The 21,157-nt window shown below is 31.7% G+C and overlaps 1 protein-coding gene across 2 annotated transcripts; it reads left to right on the forward strand.

The window, feature by feature from the left end:
- The first annotated feature begins 714 nt into the window (after positions 1 to 714).
- LOC143252845 (tribbles homolog 2-like) lies at positions 715 to 13,718 on the forward strand. 2 transcript variants are annotated; one of them, XM_076505613.1, is made up of 4 exons: positions 715 to 992; positions 4,402 to 4,865; positions 9,143 to 9,435; positions 11,527 to 13,718. In XM_076505613.1, exons 2-4 carry the CDS (start codon positions 4,605 to 4,607, stop codon positions 12,008 to 12,010), a joined length of 1,038 nt encoding a protein of 345 aa, XP_076361728.1. In that variant the 5' UTR covers positions 715 to 992; positions 4,402 to 4,604; the 3' UTR covers positions 12,011 to 13,718. The 2 variants fall into 2 exon arrangements, with proteins under 2 accessions (XP_076361728.1, XP_076361729.1); XM_076505614.1 differs by lacking the exon at positions 715 to 992 and adding an exon at positions 1,190 to 1,511.
- The last annotated feature ends 7,439 nt before the right edge of the window (positions 13,719 to 21,157 follow it).

A 21,157-nucleotide genomic window follows, 5' to 3' on the forward strand; every position in this document is an offset into this window, starting at 1 on the left:
GAGGATGTTTGTTGTAGTTTTATAAGTGCTAATGCTATCTGCACTCTGTCCACTGCAGAGAATCAAACCCCGGATTTAAACGTTATAAATTCGACAATTTACTGCTAAATCACTGGGGGATAAGTTTGAAAGAAAAATAATGTTTAGCAATCAACTAACAACAGTTTTAATTATTCGAATTTAAAATTTTCTGTAGTTCTTCAGTCTGGTGCTGAAGTTTTTTGTTTTTTAATCATCAAAAAAATTAATTTATTTCGTGGTGATTGATGGCTTTTAAATCGGATTTCCTAAAGAATCAACATTATTAAAAATGTAACAGTATAGCAGATCGTTAGTACTGATTTCAATATTTCTTATAATACTTCAGATCATGTGATATATATAGAGAGCATCTACAAACACACATGCATACCCGACTGTCGCTCATATAATTTTCAGTGATATGAAACCATATATTTTATCACGGTGGAAAATCAAAACTTTTATTTTGCAAAGTTAGCCGCTAAACTTATCGAATACCATAGACTATTTCTAAAAGTTAAAAAGTAACAGAAAAACAAACAAAAAGGACGGTGTCTACATTCTTAGAGCATGGGCAACCAGACTCTAATGTTAGCTTCGTGTAAGATTACTAAGAAAAGCGAAATTTCTTGAATCTTGAATGACGTGTAAATATTACATTTAATGACGCACGCAAAACCTCGATTACTATTGGCTTCTAATCTACCACGTTGGCCTTTTATGGTGTAACAAGTTTCCGTTTTACTACGAGAGCTGTGATATAACGGCCTACAAACTAAAAGCCGAAAATAATCGTCAAATTTAAATCTACTAGTTATATGATTTATACTCAAATAGTGGTACCTGCAAACCACTTGGACTGAGTATAATTGTTCTAATAAGGTGCATTTCTTGGATTAATACAAATCAACACCCATATGTATAATTGTACGCGTAAAGTTAACGGAATTCGTGCTGCATAAGCTATTCAGGTAAATAACTTTTTTTTTTAAATTTAGATTCAAGTGTTTTCACAAGACACAAAATTTAGAGTTTAATTCGAAAAATAGTTTGGTTTACTTATATACAGTAGAAGAAAATTATTTGTACATACTCATAAAATAAATTAGGCTGACGTACCAGTTTATTTTGTACTTGTACTGAAGCATTTGCGCGTTTTACTCTAGGTTTAGTTTTATCTCCATACAAAAAATAGTTCTAAAATATATGCCAGAATATTGCTACTGTGACGTAATGCGAAAGGTTTTATTAGTTTGGTGTTATTATAAAAAAATGAATTTTTTTTAAGAAGAGATACCCTACGATTACGTTAGTGTGAAGAAAATAAAACTAAAAATATCAGTGCGCTAGGCGCTATGTGCATTAGAACAAGATCACAATGGTGGATTCAAGGAAGAAGTGACGGTGATGATAAAGCTTGTTTAACCAAGTAGTAACTTAAAGTTAATATATGTTATCGTTAAAGCAAGGAGCAAAATTCACCCTTTGTCGTAAGTAACTAGCGTGCCGAATTTATCGTATCTTGACTTTAAAATGTTCGCTTAACTGTGGCAGGGTGTGTGTAGTTTATTGAATATAAAATTAGTTGGCCTTTGTTCGATCATTTGTGTGGGCTGTGCAAGTGTGTATATTCGTGTGTATACTGTGTATCTCTCACTTTACGCCACAGAATATTGTAATGAATTTTATTGTTAGCCTAATATGGTGTAACGTAATAAATTACGTATATTGTTATATTAACTAATATATATATTTTTCCAAACTTTCAACATTTCATATCCATATTTAAAGTTTGCCATCTGCATCGCTATGTCGCAATGGCTTATGTTTTTATAAGTTGAAAACCGGGTTTCGATACATGTAGTGGGAACGGTACAGATAGATCATTGTGTAACCTTATGTTTAACTTATTTAGTAACATACTGAACCAATTAAATAATTAACAAATACAGAATATTGTAATGAATTTTATTGTTAGCCTAATATGGTGTAACGTAATAAATTACGTATATTGTTATATTAACTAATATATATATTTTTCCAAACTTTCAACATTTCATATCCATATTTAAAATTTGCCATCTGCATCGCTATGTCGCAATGGCTTATGTTTTTATAAGTTGAAAACCGGGTTTCGATACATGTAGTGGGAACGGTACAGATAGATCATTGTGTAACCTTACGTTTAACTTACTTAGTAACATACTGAACCAATTAAATAATTAACAAATACAACAATAGTAATTTTTGCAGCAGGCAAATTCTGATTGTAATAGATACAACGTTTCGACCCTTGCATCGGGTCATCATCAGGTAGAAATTATATTTAAAACTATTATTGCATTTCAGGTTCAAATTTATATAGTTTTTTATTGCCGTATAGGTATAGCATAATATAAATTATTACTAGTTGTTACGAAACACCAAGATGTTATTTCATTAATAGTAACCTCAGCGTGTAATGTTTTTCACGTTTTTTTTAGTTCGTGGTATTTTTAGCACAGAGTTAACTTTTTAGTAAACTATTTATATCAGAATAACCATCACGTGTGGTACAAATTTTAGAGCACACAGGCCTTATAATTGCGTTTTTGTACATAAAATTATACTTAAAATCTGATTTTCTTCACTTCCTGTCAGAGGCAAAGTTCACTCTAGTTTTAGCAAATATTCCAATTAAAACATTGAGGTTAGTACTGCAATTAGCGTACCAGGTTTCAAATCTGTTTGTCTTCGACTCGCATAGTTATACAATACTGCAAATTAACCTAGCAGTGGTAATACTTGGATTTTTATTTCTTTATTTAAATTAGTCAATGAGCAACTACTTAAAGATTTATAAACCATTATTTTCGATGTTCATGTTTCCCAAAGCACATTGTTGTGTAAGTAAAAAAAAATGCATTTGATTTTAAAATTTTCTTTATCTTATCAAATCCACAGCTTTCATTTGTTCTTGTAAATAAGTTTAAATGAGGTTGCTATAACGAAATGTTGGCTGAACTAAGGTTTTATTATTATTGTATGGAGAGTAAAGTTCTTCTGAAATCGTTTAAGATGTTGTTTTTAGGTATTTTTCTGGAAAATATAAATATAAATTTTCCAGAAACACCTAAAAACAAGATCTTTAGTGATTTATATTTTCCAGGAAGTTCTTCTAATTTAATTGCCCTGATATCTAAATCCTTCCAGTATGCACTACAAATTTTGGAAAACAAAATATTTACAACAGTGAATTAAGCTTAGATTGGATCTTTGTTGTATCCACTAACAATCATTTAGCTTTTACGAAGATGACAAACAAATTATTACGCAGGCTTGCAAATTTAAACCTCGTAAAAGTAGTTTTGGTTTTGATAACGGAATTTCCATAATTCTGCTACGCAGATTTCGAAAGTAATATTTATTTATTCTTCTATCACTTAATGTTTTTTTTATAAGTTGGGGAAAACATTTACTTAGATCAGATTATTATTTCATTCACCACAACGAATATTTTTTATTACGATGTTTGCTGTGTTTGTGTTCGAGAACGATCGCTAAGACTATCACGATTGGTCCAGATAAATCTGTAGCTAGTGGCTGTCAACATTTTAAGCATAATATAACCCAGTTTCAACGAAATGATTCACTTACTTGAAAGTACGTGTGACGTTCTTCGAAAAAATTTTAAGTGATGGAGAAAAATGTATATAATTTTCAGCGCACAGAAATCACTATAAACATGCCAAAAGTTTAAGACAATAAAACCATCACATTGTTTAGCACATTTAATCCAGATTTTTTCGAAATAAAACTTTGGTCAGATGAACTACAACTGTGTAATTATCTGATCCTAGTTACCTAGTTAGGCACGATAACTGTGTTATTACTATGCGTAATAATAAAACTACTTGCTAAAAATGAAATAAATCTCGCATATATTGACACGAACGTAATAAAGGATATTCCTTTAGACAACTAAGTATATGTTTATCAAGTTTTATGTTATTAAATTCGATATATTAAGTTTCATTACTTATTTTAAAACATCAGACTATCTTCATGTAGTCAGATCAGTAACATGTTTTATCATACTACATATACTTAGCTCTCATATTACAACACACTCCCTGTCTAGTTCAGATCTGTTCTTCCCGGAAGTAAGAGAACAAAAGCACTGAATTAGAATATGCTGTATTTGCTTAGTAGACGTTGTGTCATTCGATTTCGCAAGATAGGTTAGGTTGTGGTAAATTTGGTGCAAGATATTTCCAAATACTTTCAGATTGGTTTCGAAGTGTTGATACAAGTTTGTTGTTATCTTCGTGTAACATTTTAGCGTATTTCCTCAGTATATAAGGGTGTGCTTCGACTTATCTCATTCTTTTGTTTTTGTAGGTTGTGAATAACAAAAGGTAAAGAGAAGAAAAGTGCAGCTTTGACATAAATTTCTTAACTCATAAGGAAAAAAATGTATGCTTGAATCGTAGTTTCCTGAACTTGCCATCAACGAGAAACCTGCTATAAAGAAATAGTTATCCTTTGATTGTGTGTTTGTGTGTCGCGGTTTTAGATTTCCGTGCCAACAGCTAATTTCCCACATGAATCTTACACGACGTCCGTCTCTTAATCTCCATACTGCACGACAGAAAGAAGAGCAAAATTCCGATAAAAACACAGAAAGTTGGGTTGGTGGCAGCCTTAGCCCTAACCTTCAACCTCCTACACCGCCAGTGTATCCAGACACTAATGAACCCTTTACGACGTGTCGAATTGGTTATTATTTATTGCTAGGACAGCAGGAAGGCTCTACTTTTTATCGATGTATCCATATACAAACTCAAGAAGAATTTATTTGTAAAGTAAGTAACAAATGACATTGGTGGTAATTGTGAGACTGTTACTAGTGGGCTTAAGTTTAAATTACATATGTATAATTATGTAATGATTTCTACTAGTAGAAATGCTGAAAATATTCCATAAAAAATATACGATTGTTAATGATTTATTCTTAGTTTAGTCAAACCACTGGAGAAAAACAAAATCTCTATAACCACTGTATCTTAGATCATTAGTTGGATATCTATGCTTTTAGTGTTTTTGGTTCTTAAGAACATCCGACCAGGGTGAGCTTGTTTAGGGAATTACCAAGTTCTAAAGCAGAAAGTTATGATTAGATTTATTAAAAACACACAACAAAGACATCTTCACTGTAAATTGTAACTGAATGATATGTTTTGAAAACACAGAACAAGCCAGTATCTAATATTTGGTTAAGTATTTTGATGTACATTATGCTGACAGGGATAAATTTCATTCCAGAATAATTTGAGGTGTTTTTTCACAACTCCCAGTCAAGTTTATTGGGATATTATACTTATATCAAGAAGACGTCCCCTTTTATTGAAATTACTTGATTTCAGAAAGAAAAAAAATGACACTGTGCTAGCTCACAACCAAGATGATACTATTACCTTAAAAATTAAAAATTTTGAAAAATAAACATTTGAATTTCTGTATTTTTTCATTGTTATGTTTTGTATTAAAATATTTCAAAGCGTGATACAGAAAAAGGTTGAAAATGTGGCAGATGTCCGCCCACCTGTTGGAATCGTTCACGTTATTTATAAGACCTAATGATTCATACATATAAAACTAATAATAATAATACTATTAATAACATAATAATAATAAAACTAATAATAACATAATAATAATAAAACTAATAATAACATAATAATAATAAAACTAATAATATCATAATAATAATAAAACTAATCTTGCTGAGAAATGGGATCGGTTTTATATACATTTCATTCGTAATTAATTAAGATGATTCAAGTTAATCTCAGCAGTTTGAACATTTTTAACAAGTACCGTACAAAGAATAACTATTTTTTATTACCTGGTTATGTCTCCGTTAACAGTAAGTAATCCTAAGAATATATCGCAATTTATGAGATTGGCAAAAACTATAGATAAAATTCACGAGAATTTAAGATATGACGCAACGCTTGCGACATTTTGTGAACTGTCGAGCATTTTATGCAATACTATTAATCATGTAATAAATACTAAACGATTCCTTTTATTGATGTAAATCATTTTGATTATCTAGTATTATGATGCTATTATTATAAAGGAAGGATTGTTAAATATCGCTGATTCGAGAATCAATTTTTTGTTCATTAGCTAAAATTTTAATTTTGTAAGTTAAGAAAGATTTGCAACCATTGCATAACAGTATAACGTTTTTGTTAAACTTATGAAACCATAAGTAGATGTATATATATACGTAACTTAAAAATGCAGTGACAAACATTTTGATATTTTACTAGTACGAGACTAACCATCTAGATCGATTAAACAAAAGTTACTTTTTATTCTTTACTTTTAAGATTTCAGATTATGAGGGTGCATAAGTTACGCATATTTTAATTTCGTTTGTTTAGTACACCGCCACCTGCTAGTACAGCGATATGTCTACGGACTTAGAACGCTAAAATCAGGTAATTCGTGATGAGCAGGGATTCAATTCCTCTCGGTGAGCTCAGCAGATAGCCCGATGTGGCTTTGCAATAAGAAAACACTGGTTTAGCACATTTAATACATTTCTTTCCAAGCAAAACTTTAGTCAGATGAACTAGAACTATTTAGTTATTCTAATCTTAGTTAGACAACTGTGTTTTACAAAAAAAAGTAAAAAAACTGGGCTAATCTGCTATATTATAAGATTGTGTGAAATTGACGAAAAAATTACGTATTTTCATTCATGCAGCTTTAATTAAATTGTGTATTCCATTAACAAAATAAATTGTAATATTTTACAACTCAGTGGCAGCTACTTTACACATGTAAATTCTAACATACGTTGAATATTATACCTTTAGGATACTAAGTAAATTTTACATGTTCGCGTAATAGGATTAGCTTTAATCTTAATAGCGTGTATATAAAGACAAACTTATGCTCTGTTATGTGCAAATTAGCACAATGTTTTGTTTACGTTGTGTATACCACAGGAATCGAATCCCGAATTGCACTGTTATAAACCATCAAAGTTAACAGCTGAGAAAAGTGAGGCAGGGACAAATGAATATTACTTGGTAGATTATTACCATAATGTTTTAATTATATTTTTAGCGGCATAATTTAGTTGTTAGGCGACCTCTGTTTAGCATAATTATCAGTGCTCGCATATCTTTTTTTTTTAATATACTCAGCATAGAAACATTGTTTTGTTAATATTGCAATTGAGCAACACTGACCAATCAAACGTTAAAAGAGCTTTAAGTAAAAGTTCAGCTAATGATGTGTTAATTATGAGAATATCTTGTAGATTAGCTACTGAAATCATTCTGATGATAAAAGTCTTCCGCTAGTACAGCGGTAAGTCTGCGGAGTTACAATGCTAAAATCAGAGGATCGATTCCCTTCAGTGGACTCAACAGGTAGCCCAATGCGGCTTTGCTATAAGAAAACACATACACACACACACACAAAAAAAGCAGATACATATTTATAAATCATCTAGTTTGTTTGTTTTGAATATTGCACAAAGCTACGCGAGAGCTATCTGCGCAAGCTGTATTTAATTTAGCAGTGTAAGACTAGAAGAAAGGCAGCTCGTCATCACCATCCACTGCCAATTCTTGGGCTACTCTTTAACCAATGGGCCAAAAACAACTATATAGAATTATGTTGAAAAAGCTTTAATCATGAATCACTATCAAAGTCCAAGAATTCAAGTAAGAGTTCTTTATAACTATTGCGTCAATAGGGGAATTTCTTGTAAGTGAAAATCGTATTCATTAGGTTAAGAAATAGTATAAACATTTTTTTTCGTATGGAGTGAGTCGCGGTTAAATATTCCTTTTAAACGCTATTACTGATACGTTTGTCAAGTTTTACCACGGATGTTTTATTAGAATTTCTGTTGAAAAGTCTGTCTTGTGAAAAGATGTCCACTGGTATTATGTTAAATATTTACTTCCGTTCTTTGGCGTAAAATTTCTCCTCCACTTGCGGTTGAGGAAGGAAAATGGGGCCCGAATTAACCAGAATTGTAACTACAGTTATAGGTTAATAAATGTATGGTCCCAGTTACTTTTTATATGTGTGTGAGAAAATCATTTATTTATTGTTACTTCATTGCTCCCATTAATATTTGTGGCTAAAATAACACTAAGGATAATGTTTTATGAAACCCATAGATCTAATCTTTTAGAATTCGATGCATCTTTGGACAAATCATTAAGAGGCCTTTATTTGTGTAATGGTGGTAGTTTTTGTTGTTTGTTTCATGTTGGCAATCACCGTTCTTAATTTAGTTCGAGGCTTTAAACAACTTACAAATAGTGGTTGAAACAGATTGCTTGAAGTGAATAAGGGAGAATTCTGTATAATTAATAAGTGTAAAGTTCTCCTAATAGGACAGTCTTCAAATAAATTTGACATCACAACTCTTTGTAAATTTTCTTGGTAGTTTTTTACATTTCTTAGGAATTTTGATTACAGGGAAGTATTAAAGGTTAGTATATTGTTTGGTATTTAATAACGTAAAGCAAACGTTTTGCTCTTTTAACCTTTCGTAGTAATTCTTCATCTTGAATTTGATATAGCTAAGATTATAGTTTTTCAGGGTAAATTTCATTAAGAACTGTCATATAGGTTATTATATTTGAACCATTGAACACAAATTACACAATCAGACTATTTTGGGATACTCCAATACACTACTTTTTCAGAAGCTAAAGTGTGTGCTACCTGTTTCATTTCCGTTATTCATAGTACTGTGATTTAAAGGAAATTTCTGAAGTATAATGGTAATGATTAATACGGTATTTGATACACATCTATACATATTAAATAATAAAGATTACTTTTTTACTAACACAAATAATTAATAAAGTTACACCATCTGTTAGGCACAATTTCACATTACTGAAATGTTTTTTTATTTCCGAATTAAACACGTTTGTTTTAAAAAATACGTTTACTATTGCGAGTCACATCGAACGAAATAAATGTTAATATATTTTTAAAGTCATTGCTAATTTACTGCTTGTATAGTATATACTGTGAGTTTGGACTCTATATTAAAATGTAAATTGAATTTTTGTAATTAATTCTTTTACAGGTAATTTCTAGAGACAAGTATGAAAAATATGTAGCTGGATATTTCCGGTTAGATGGTCATCCACAAATAAATCAAATAGAAGAAATTTTACTAGGCCTAAATCGGACATATATATTTTTCTCACGTTCGTTCGAGGACTTACATTCTTACGTGCGCTCTAAACGTCGTCTGAAAGAACAAGAAGCTGTACCTCTGTTTCACCAAGTAGTGAAAGCTGTCCAGGCGTGCCATGAAGCTGGTGTGGTTTTACGAGACCTCAAGCTTCGAAAGTTTGTTTTTAAAGATAATGAGAGGTAGTATATTTTGATCTTTCTTAATCATTATCATTTCATTTTCTTTTTCAAGAAGCTGTTGCCATTATGTGATGAAATGATTCTATATTTAATTGTCCGAAATAGCTATTATTCTATCACACTGTTATAGTTCTTATTTTTGTTTTGTTTTTTGGCGTCTTCCAATGATTTATCACCTTTTTACATTTAATAAGCCTTTAAAAGTTTCAATTTGAAACGTAGTGAGACTGTTCGTTAAGTATGATACAACGAACAGGGGAATTAGGTCACTAAAGTGGGATAACAGGATTGACCTAATTTTGGCGGAATGTTTTAAGAAGCTCAAGGAACCAGATGTACAAGAAAGTGTGCGAGTATAATTTCCCATAAATATGTCAATAATTTATTTTATGTTATTTCTAATTGTATTTATATTTATCTACCATGGGTGGTTAGGAAAAGTTGCGTCCACCTTTTGAAACTTTGGTGTTACGTAGATACCATATATTTTTGTAACTCTGGAAAGAAGGCAGCAACGACATCCTGGGGGATAATATTTTGATGACTTCATTTTGATATCCAAATACTCTGTATCTACATTACGAATATAACTTTTTCCCGTGGCGATTTCAAGAAACGTGCATATATGTTAATCTGTAGTTGTAAGTCGTACTGTTAAGGGGTTATAATACACATGTAACTGTTACTTAAATGGAACAGTACACCGTTTTTAATATTATGATTGTGATGACCCAAGTGGTAGTAGACAAAAGACAAGTTATGTAGACCTTCAAGATAGGATTCACAGTCCAGTCTGTCGAAATTGGCAAATAAAAATTATTGAAGACTACACATCAGATGCACAGTGTTATTGATTTTTTTATGAAATCGAATCTTTAGTATCGTGAAAGGAAACAGTTTATAGTTTTTAAATGGCATAACACTTTTAAAGCATTCCTAATTCATTCAGCTTTGTTGTTTTTTTTTACTAGAAAGACAAATTCTTAAGTGGAATAGTGCAATAAAAATTATACATATATACAAAACATTACAATCCTTAAATGCTTCTTTGCTGTTGTTTTTCTTCTTTATTATCTTTTATTGGTTTTGTGATTACAAAAGATGTAATTTTACAAATGATTTATAACATAAAAGGTTAATTATATATGTGGAAAAGGTTTATTTGAAGCTAAGCACAAAGCTTACATGATGAGCTATCTATGTTGTGCCCATCATGGGTATCAAAACCCAGTTTCTAGCATTTTAAGTCCACAGACATACAGCTGTGCCATTGGGAAGCATCTGTGGAAAAGAACTACTAAAAGTGCATAATGCTACTCCTAAGTGTTACCAATAGAAAATTGGTTTTATGAACATAAATTCTCCAGTGTACTGATCATATTTGTTTGTTTATTATTAAACACAAAGTTGCACAGTGGGCTATCTGTATTCTGTCCATCATGGGTATTGAAACCCAGTTTCTAGTATTGTAAGTTTACAGACTTACTGCTGTGCCACTGGGGGCAGTTAATTTGTTTCTGAAAGTAAAGTGATTTGAAATCTCATTGACTTGCATGTTTTTAACATTATACATGTCAGACAAAAGTTAAGTTTGGCACTCTGTTGTGTTAGATGTAACAAAACCAGCAGTCTTTTGCTTCCTACTGTGATGTTTATTGCAACTGCAAAATATAACCTGTACATTTATTCCATTACTTTTCTATAGAATGGCTAAAAATTGAGAACACTATGTTTTCCATTATGCTGTGGGGACATTACAATGTGACAGTAAGTCCCAAATGTTTGCAGAAAGTAGTGCTTTTTTGTCCAGTTTAACATTTTGAAGGTATGCCCCAAATTAATATATGTGAACATGAATTGTATTTTAAAACAGAGTATCAGAAATGGTGTTAATTTTATGTGTAGTTTATATAGATATATATTGCTAGTCTGAAATGCTTATGAAATCATTATAACATGGTTCTTTTGAAAGTATTTTACCTTCTACTATTGTATAATAACTTGTTAAACAATGCCATACATAGATTAATTGAAAGCATGAAATTGCAAAAGAGAGAGAGTTACTTACTTGTGTATTTTGATTTTGTATAGAACTCAACTAAAGTTGGAGACATTAGACGATGCTGTAGTGTTGGATGAAGGTTCCAGCGATCAGCTCAGTGACAGGCATGGTTGCCCAGCTTATGTGAGTCCTGAGATTTTAACACCAACAGAAAGCTACTCTGGGAAAGCAGCAGACTGTTGGAGCCTAGGAGTGATGCTTTACACACTCCTGGTTGGGCGGTATCCTTTCCATGACAGTAATCATACTTCACTCATAGGAAAGATTCGTAGAGGAAAGTTTACAATTCCAGATAGCCTTTCATTTCAGGCAAAGTGTCTTATTCGGAACTTATTAAGAAAAGACCCTGCAGAAAGATTAACAGTTGAAGAAGTACTTGAACATCCATGGTTTAGATTGCCCTTTTGTAAGGGAAAAACCTCTTTTGACAATTGTAGTGATGAAGCAAGGGTTCCAGAACTTGTGTCTGGGGTAGAAAAATCAAGAGACAGTTTCTTCTTAGAACCATTGTAAAAATAGCCAGTTTTATGTTAAAATTATAAAATCTCTACAGCCTTTGATGATTTAGTGGAGTTTGTGACTGTTACTTGTGTTATTGTAACAATTTTTTTTCATTTTGGAAAGTGATGTGTGATAAACCTACCATACTGGGGAACGTTCTGTTTCTTTGATGTATTTTACCTTATGGCTACAAGTTTATATTTTAACAAGAATAGCAGCAAACAATTTTGTATTCATTGCATGGACCAAGCTCTTTATATCTTCAGAGCAACAGACAACTATAAATTGCTCTGATAATGTAATTGAGAATGATAGTGTCTGTTTACCATACATCACTGTCATGTAATTATATAGTTCCTAAGCATTCCCAGGCATTCAGTAACATGTAGGTAAAACATGAATGACCAGGGACCAAAGGTGCATATGTATTCCTCAGAATTTTTATTTTCTTGCCCATTTGAATATCCTGTTCCAAAATAAAGGACATCATAATGTTATTTCTTTTAATGAAAAATATATGTAATATTTAAATAATGTGTTTCAGTCATCTCTTGATAACTAACAAAGTAAATACATACAAGTTTTCAAAATAAACCACAAAAATAAAGCACAGGTAGTTTTATATTATCTGCTAGTTTGTTAATCCTACATTATCTACAACAATACAAAAAGAAAGTAAGTATGATGGTTGACATATGAAATTTTTCTTTCTTTTTTTTTAGTAAAATTATACAAAAAATTGTAACTTAAATGTTTTTATAGTGTCAAGTGAGAAATGTGTTTAGAAGAAAGAAACTTTATCATGTAATTTGTAGAAAATTGATACTTTTGTTATTTCTGAGCCATAAAATACTATAAGTTTTCAAATGGTGTTTATAAGTTTGAGTAAATAATAAAAGAATGGATGGTGTAACCCCTTTATAAATTCTTGTCACCAGCTGTTAACTTGTTTTCACTGCAAGTAACATCACAAGAATAGTGCAACTGCTTGTGTTAGTGCAATTAAAGTATAATGTTGTTTGTTTGTAATAAATGAAATCAAAAATAGAGAATATAACATGAAATCAAAATGATTTGACAAAACTGTATTGTTGGCACTTCCTGTATAACAACTTAGATGTATCTCAAGATAAATTGTAGATAACTATATAAACAAAATGTATTCAATTTTTTACACTGAATCCAATTCCTGTTTCTAATATAGGAATAAGTACAAAACACTGGTTTGATGCTTATACGTTAATAGTAAAAGTCTGTTGAGTATTATTTGTTACTTTGGTAGAATATAATAATGATAAAGTTAAAGAAAAAGAAAACTCTGTTAGAACTGAATGAATGTGATATATGAAAGTTTATACTGATGATATATCCTAAATGTAGTGATTCTAGAATTGTGAGTTTAATAAATGGTAGAAGAAAGCTACAGTAGACCTCCCTTTACAAGATAATTCACTGTATGTTAAACTGTTTTCAGATAAGATTAAAATTTAATATAGTTCATTACAGATGTCCATTGCCTAAGGAAAGAGAAAATGTTCTATCTTGTTTTAACTGTTAATTATATTAAAGAAAATTTCACATTGGAGCTTAATGTTTATAATTTCTTATGAACTCTCAGATTAAAGATTGGTAAATTGAAACTTTTTAAATCTGTAAAGTATTTTTGGATTCATCTGGCATTATTTATGAACATAAGTAATAAAATGGTATTTATTTTTGAGGTATATGTTTCTCAATATGTAACTTGAAACACATATTTCTTATGTTTAATGTTTTAAAAGACAAACATTTTAATGTTAATATTTTGTAGGATGGGATTGAAAGGAATTGGGTTGATTTTAAGACATTATATAATGCAGGTAGCATACACTCCTTAGTTTTGAGGGCATTAAATGTACAGTTTTCATTCAAGTAAAATAAAAATATGTATAGCGTATTAGAAGCTGTAGTACCTATAAACTGGTTCAAATCATGTCAAAAGAAACAAAGCATACAAATATAAAATAATTGATTCTGTAATTTGTGACTGAATGAGAAACGAGACATTTCATGAATATGGTATTCATAATATTGTAAAAATAAGTTTACTGTATTCTTTTATTGCCAAAAGCAACGTATACTTTTGTATTTTTGGCAATGTAATCAAGTACATAAAATTAAAAAACTCATATCAGTAATTAATACTTTACTAATCAAAATGACAGAAACACTTAATTGTCTCAAATTTAGTGAAGTTCTCACTACTTTGATGTAATAAGACATATTCTATAAACTTTCATTATCTTGATCAGTAGAAAACATTACCCTGAATCTAATATAGATGTGTTATTTTTCTCCAAAGAATATGCAGCTAAAAAGTCTGAAACAAACATTTTATATTATTGCAGTCAGTAACAAGACCTGTTAATCATCTACCTACCTAATGAAGCAATGAAACATCACTTAGGCATGCAAGTCTACCACCAACAAGTAATAGCAGAAATCGCAATGTAAAGCAGCTGGAGCTACCTGCAAAGATGGTGCAGGCAACAAACAAGAAACGAATTACAGTCATAATAGGTACTGCCATCAGAAGATGACATGGACAATGACAAATTTCTATGCTGGAATGCTATAAACGTGCTAGTGAGTGAGTCTATCACCAACAAGCAACAACAGAAATCTCAATAAGAAGCAGCTATATCTACCTTTGAGGAAGGCACTGGCAACAAACAAAAGAAGAATGACTGTTACCATAGATACTACTGTCAGAAGAGAGAGAATGAAGACAATTAGATAGATTGACTAAAAAATGAGGTCCTATTACCACGATCAAACAGTACATATTGGTAATCAGCTCAAGTACCAGTGGTTATCAGAGCTTGTAGAAACATTGATACATGCTAATAAACCACAACATGGCAGCAGGTTAAGGCTATGTCATTGACAATAAAGTGAAGTGGTACCAAACACTGAGAGCAGCAAGACTAAATGATGGGAAAGATATATCTGTGTGTGCTGATTGATGAGAAAGGGAATAAAGTTTCCCACAGCAAGAATAAAGGTAGCTTAGGAACAGTGCTTGAGAGAAATGGGAGCACAAGACAAAGGAGAAATGGTCTTACAGAACAGATGACTTGAAGGGAGTATTGTAATGGATTTATCAAGTTAGTTTTAATGGGAAAGTTGAACAAATCATAATACCAATATAATATTGGACTTAAATGATGAAATTGGCTCATGAGTCGATTGTGAGAGGACACCTAGGAATTAATAAGATAGCAAACAGAATCACCAGCAATTTACACTGATCAGAAGTCATTCAAGATTTGTTGAGATTCTGCAGGTCATGTTACATATGCCAAAGAACAGTATCTAGAGGAAAGGTAGCCAAGGTGCTGCTGGCACAGACATATAGAACCTGACCAGTCAAACGAAAATAATTAGCCATCACAAAAATATAGGAAAAGTACATATTGTTAGGCATTCGACATGTATGATTTACTGACGTTCTAAAGATGTAGTAAGAAATTCAATACAATACTAATTGAATGACAGAATCCAACGAAAATGCATGGTCATCTGAAGAAGCGATTGTCAGGGTAGTCCATTAGGCAAAAGAATGTCTGGATGTCAGGTAGCCAACAGTTGAGCAGTTTAAACTTGACGTATAACTACTGGTGTGTTGAACTGGTTGATGAAAGCAGATCTAAGTGCTTGAGATAGCTTTTACATGTTTAATGTCATTCTATTTTACCTGTGTAATATGTCCACCGCTTTCCCGAGACTAATGACATTTACACTGAATGAATTACAAGAAGAAAATTTTCAGTTTTATGTTGATGACATCACAATGTTTGGTTTTGAATTGAGTTTCACGATGAAAACTTGATATTTGTATTCTAGTGGATAAAAACGGCAGGCTTGAAGCTGATATCATGAAAAATGTGCATTCGCACAGATGTAGATGAAATTTTTCATTCATATTTGGGTTGAAATATTGTTTCTATTTACCCTGCAAGACCGGCTTGAACCCAAGACTTAGTGAAAAGTTTGCAACTTTGTTGGTTTTACGTGATATTCCGTACATTTTTATCCAACTTTTCCAAGATTGCAGTGTCATAATCTGTTTTTAGTAAAGCTTATTCATATTTTTTAATGGACTAATGAATGTAAACTATGTCAACAAAATGCATCATGGAAATTCTATAGTTAGTTGTATTTATGAAATTGCATGATTGGTTTGGTACATTTTACATGAACTAACCGCTTTGTTAAAAAGAATAATTAATTTAATTTCCCGTGTTTTGGTGAATGTTACAACTTTGGTTATAATTTACGTGTCATAATATTGCCTGCTGGTGATGAGCACGTGTTTATGAAAAAAAATAAAGTCAAAACTCTTCAAGTGTGACAAGTGACAAATTTAATCTGTTGTATCTACAGTCATAATGGAAAAGGAGGCCCAGCATGGTCAGGTGGTTAAGGCACTCGATTCGTAATTCAAGGGTCGCGAGTTCGAAATCCCGTCACACCAAACATGCACGCCCTTTCAGCTGTGGGGGCGTTATAATGTTACAATCAATCCCACTATTCGTTGGTAAAAGATTAGCCCAAGAGTTAATGGTGGGTGGTGGTGACTAGCTGCCTTCTCTCTAGTCTTACACTGCTAAATTAGGGATGGTGAGCGCAGATAGCCCTCGTGTAGCTTTGCACAAAATTCAAAAGCAAACAAACAATGGAAAGATCGTTTACAAAGCATCAGATAACTCATCTGTAGACTTTTAAGTCTGCACAAGGTCGTGAATGGCCAAACATACCATATAATCACCGGTGTCTGTACAACATCACTGAACATGCCCTTAATAAAGAATTCAAGGCAGCATTGACGCAGAAACTGAAGGTCGAGAAGAAACATTTCGGCCTTGATCTTGTTCAGAGAGAGCCTCACATCTCTACCAGAAATAAACAATACAACAATGTTATTACGTGTGAGTGTTTCAGTAAAAGAATAATTTAATTATAAAGTTTTGCTTCTGATATATTAAACTGATGTAATACATTTCGGAAGTGTATAATATTTTAGGAAGTTTGAGTTTAATTAATAGGACTTATCCAGTTCGTTTCATAACTCACTGATGCTCAATCTATTTGTCACAATTTCGCAAAAACGGTTCTATGTTATGAAAAATTTAACCAAACTATAGATGCAAAGAGTTACACACACTAAAGACAGTCTTTTTAGTTTTTACACAAACAACGGTATGATTTTCTACTCATCTCTTAATACTTTTCTACTGCATATTTCCGAAGTTGACAATCTCTTTGGTCTGAAAAACAACATATCTAAAATAGAATATTTTGTGTACAAACATCAAATAATTTCAGGCGTATTTATCTATATCTATTAAGTTTGTTCAACAACTTCAGAAACTTATTTATTATCGTAAAGTTCGTGTAATGAATGCATGTTACTTTCATTAACAATATAAGAATGATACTACATTATTGTTTTCACAAAAGTCCGAGGGTCGCGGGTTCGCGCTAAACATGCTCGCCCTCCCAGCCGTGGGGGTGTATAATGTGACGTTCAATCCCACTAATCGTTGGTAAAAGAGTAGCCCAAGAGTTGGCGGTGGGTGGTGATGACTAGCTGCCTTCCCTCTAGTCTTACACTGCTAATTAGGGACGGCTAGCACAGATAGCCCTCGAGTAGCTTTGTGCGAAATTCCCAAACAAACAAAAAAAACAAAAGTACGAGAGATAAAAACCGTGTACAAAGAATTAAAACACATGTACTAACTAAGAAATCGTTATTGACACAAATTTCATAAAATATTTAAAGGAAAAATACAATTGGATTGAATTCTGTCATCACAAAAATACAATTGTATTAAATTCTGTCATCAAAAATACAATTGTATTAAATTCTGTCATCAAAAATACAATTGGATTGAATTCTGTCATCACAAAAATACAATTGTATTAAATTCTGTCATCAAAAATACAATTGTATTAAATTCTGTCATCAAAAATACAATTGTATTAAATTCTGTCATCACAAAAATACAATTGTATTGAATTCTGTCATCATAAGTATGTATATGTAAAATGCTTTTGAATTAAATTTCATGGCTTTAGTTTTTATATTTGTCAGGTAATTACTGTAGTTTTTAGTTTTCTGTTTATTTAAATTGGTTTTATATCACGACTATAACATTTCTTCAGGTAGTCATATTGTTTTATTTAAATATTTAATTAAACTGAATCATATCCATGTCATAAACAAGCATTCTATGCAATGCAATAGAATTACTCTAAAATATGCACATATAATTATCGCATTGCTTTATTTTGTACGATACAAAAATATGAAACATCTTTATCATTCATACGTATGAGAGTAGGAACACATACTAAGTAAATAAAATGCAATCACAGATCGCTAATAAGTGACAGTAACAGGATGCTTATGTCATTCAAGTTTAATCATATTATATTCACATTTCGTGTATACCATATCAATTATGTAAGTCGTGCTCTATAAAAGTATTTTTTCCTTTACCATATATAAATAATACTACATGATCGGATATGTATGAGATGAAGGTGATCATTATGTAAAAAATAACATTTCAGCCTAAGTTATCAGCTAGCTTGACTAACAGTTTCACGTTCTACTTCTCGAAAGCCGTGTGACTAACACAAATATGTAGAACACAAAAGAAAAGAAGCCAATCTCTTGCGAAATGATTTCCCAGAAAGCTTTGCAAGAAATTCTAAACCCTGAACTCATAACGTATGAGTACTACCACAGAAAAGAGACTGAGTTAATAAAGAGGTTGTTGATAGGTTTCGCAAGAGACATTTTTAAGTCATAGAGCATGGAGACATTGCTTAACAGCTCAAAGAAGTCAGCGACAATTCAGTAAACGTTTACAAATCTGGCTAACTACCTTGTTTTTCATAATGAGTAACTTGAAACTAAAACAAATATTTGTGAATATATTATTACAATTCCACACCCATGTAAAGTTAAATGATTAGAATAAAACTAGAGTATTGTATTTATAACAATCTGCAATTATATACTGAGTTGTCACAATTTATGTTGCTGTTTTTTTTCTTTCTGAAATATAGCTCACGTTTGGCTCGGTTCTGATATATTTTATGTATGGCTTTTAGTGCCGAAATTTGGTTAATAAATACTACAAAAGTACAACTCAGAAATAACAAAAAAAAAAGCAAGATTTGGAAGTAACATGGTGATATAATTTTTCCGAATTTTGCAACAAAGTAGCAGTATAGTCTTTTATAGATTTTTATCGAAATTAACTAAAATATACTGCTTTGACAAGTTCATTGCAATATAGGTATGGTTGTAGGCGCGGCGTTTCGTTTGATATGGTAGAGTTTGGTGTCAAAATATCGATTGACGTTCCTGATATGGTATTGATAAGAACTGCCGAAGATGTGAATTGGACCTTTGACCCTATTTATTGTTCTTCTGGCTAAACTATTATCAATAACTGTTGTTTTTTCTATAATGAATTGCAGGTGTTATATTCAGTATGAACGGATGAATAACGTCCAATTTAACGTATTCTTTAAAATTATAATTGCTCAAGATTGTATTAACGGGAGCGGAATGTCTGCCATAGCGTAATCAGAAAACAAAGCCAAATATATCACGGAATTATTACTTTGTTAATATCCTTTTTATTTTTTAATTTTCACGTTCCTGTTTTTTGCCATATTTCGGTCATAGTGCATTTTAAACGAATATGTTAGTTGGAAGGTTACAATGCTCTAAATTCTCCTTTGATTTTTCTTTCTTCAACTTGAAAGCGAATTATTTGATGCAGTAAAACTTTTAAATAATTTTGACAGATAAATTATCACTGTATGAAACGAACTAAGTTATCGAGAAACTGCGTAACCAAATATTTAAATACAGTAGTTTTATTCTCACGTAAAACCGGAGTCAACAGGTAAGAATTAAGTGTGTAACAAGAGAAGATCCAAAGGGACTGCTTGCAGAAGAGTTAAATGGATATATATGGTATTCAAACAGTAAGTACCCGCTGTATATGTGGATTCTAGAAATGATTGTGAACTGACTGTAACTGGCTTCTGACGTGGGTTGAGCACATCTATACAAAACGATGACATGGACAACAAACATAATAACACTATACTTTCAAATCGGAAAAAAAAAGAGTCAAAGTACATGAGCTAACATTTCCACTTTATGTCAATATTCATCCCACTATACATTCGAGGAAGATTAACCCTAACTCCTACCAACATGCATAAGTTTATGTACTACTCCTTGAAATGACGATGACCTCCATCTCAAAATGGAATGACAGATAAATAAAATGAAGCACAAATGTTTATTTTGAATATATTTTGTAGTGTGTGACCTTCATATAAGCTAAAGAAATAATGCAAGTTCAGAATCTTTCACATCTTGCTTACAATGACTTTGAACAACTACAAGCAGAACATGTACATAATATTTCAAAAGAAACAAACCTGAATACGTCTAAATAAAGATAAATTTTCTGTTGTTCATATAAAGGTGAAATATGCAGTTTTTCTTCAACGGTAACATAAGACAGTAGAGGAAAGACTCGAACACAAGTGTAAGAAAGGTATAACGAAGAAACAAAATGTAATGATTCCTACAGTGTGATTGATCGAATTCTATGATTCTAAAATAACTTCCACAACTTCTCTAGCTGTCGGCACAACAAAGAAAGAAAAAGTGGTCACTAGACCGAGACAAAGCAGAAGCAGTAGGTCTCACCACCTAACTATTGCTAATCATAGTCTTCTCCTTTCCTTGTTCGGAGGTTTTAACTTCCGTATAGATAACGTGGTCCCGTAATATCCCATTTTTGGTATTTAGCCGTACCACATTCCACACCAGAAAACGGACGTGACTCCCCATGGACTATGAACAGCAGGATCAACTAAAGGCATTATCCTCACGCCTATGAGAATGAAGAAGAACACAAAAAAACACTTTCATTGAAGAAGGAATAACACCTGAATGAAGACTAAATCTGGCACACAACCAAAAATTGTTTGAAAACTTCTTATTAAAAATCTTATTTTGTAGTTATGGAAAGACAAAACCAACAGTTTTCAAAGAGAAATTATCAATAACACCTG

This window comes from Tachypleus tridentatus, chromosome 6, assembly GCF_004210375.1.
Source record: "Tachypleus tridentatus isolate NWPU-2018 chromosome 6, ASM421037v1, whole genome shotgun sequence".
Taxonomy (NCBI): domain Eukaryota; kingdom Metazoa; phylum Arthropoda; class Merostomata; order Xiphosura; family Limulidae; genus Tachypleus; species Tachypleus tridentatus.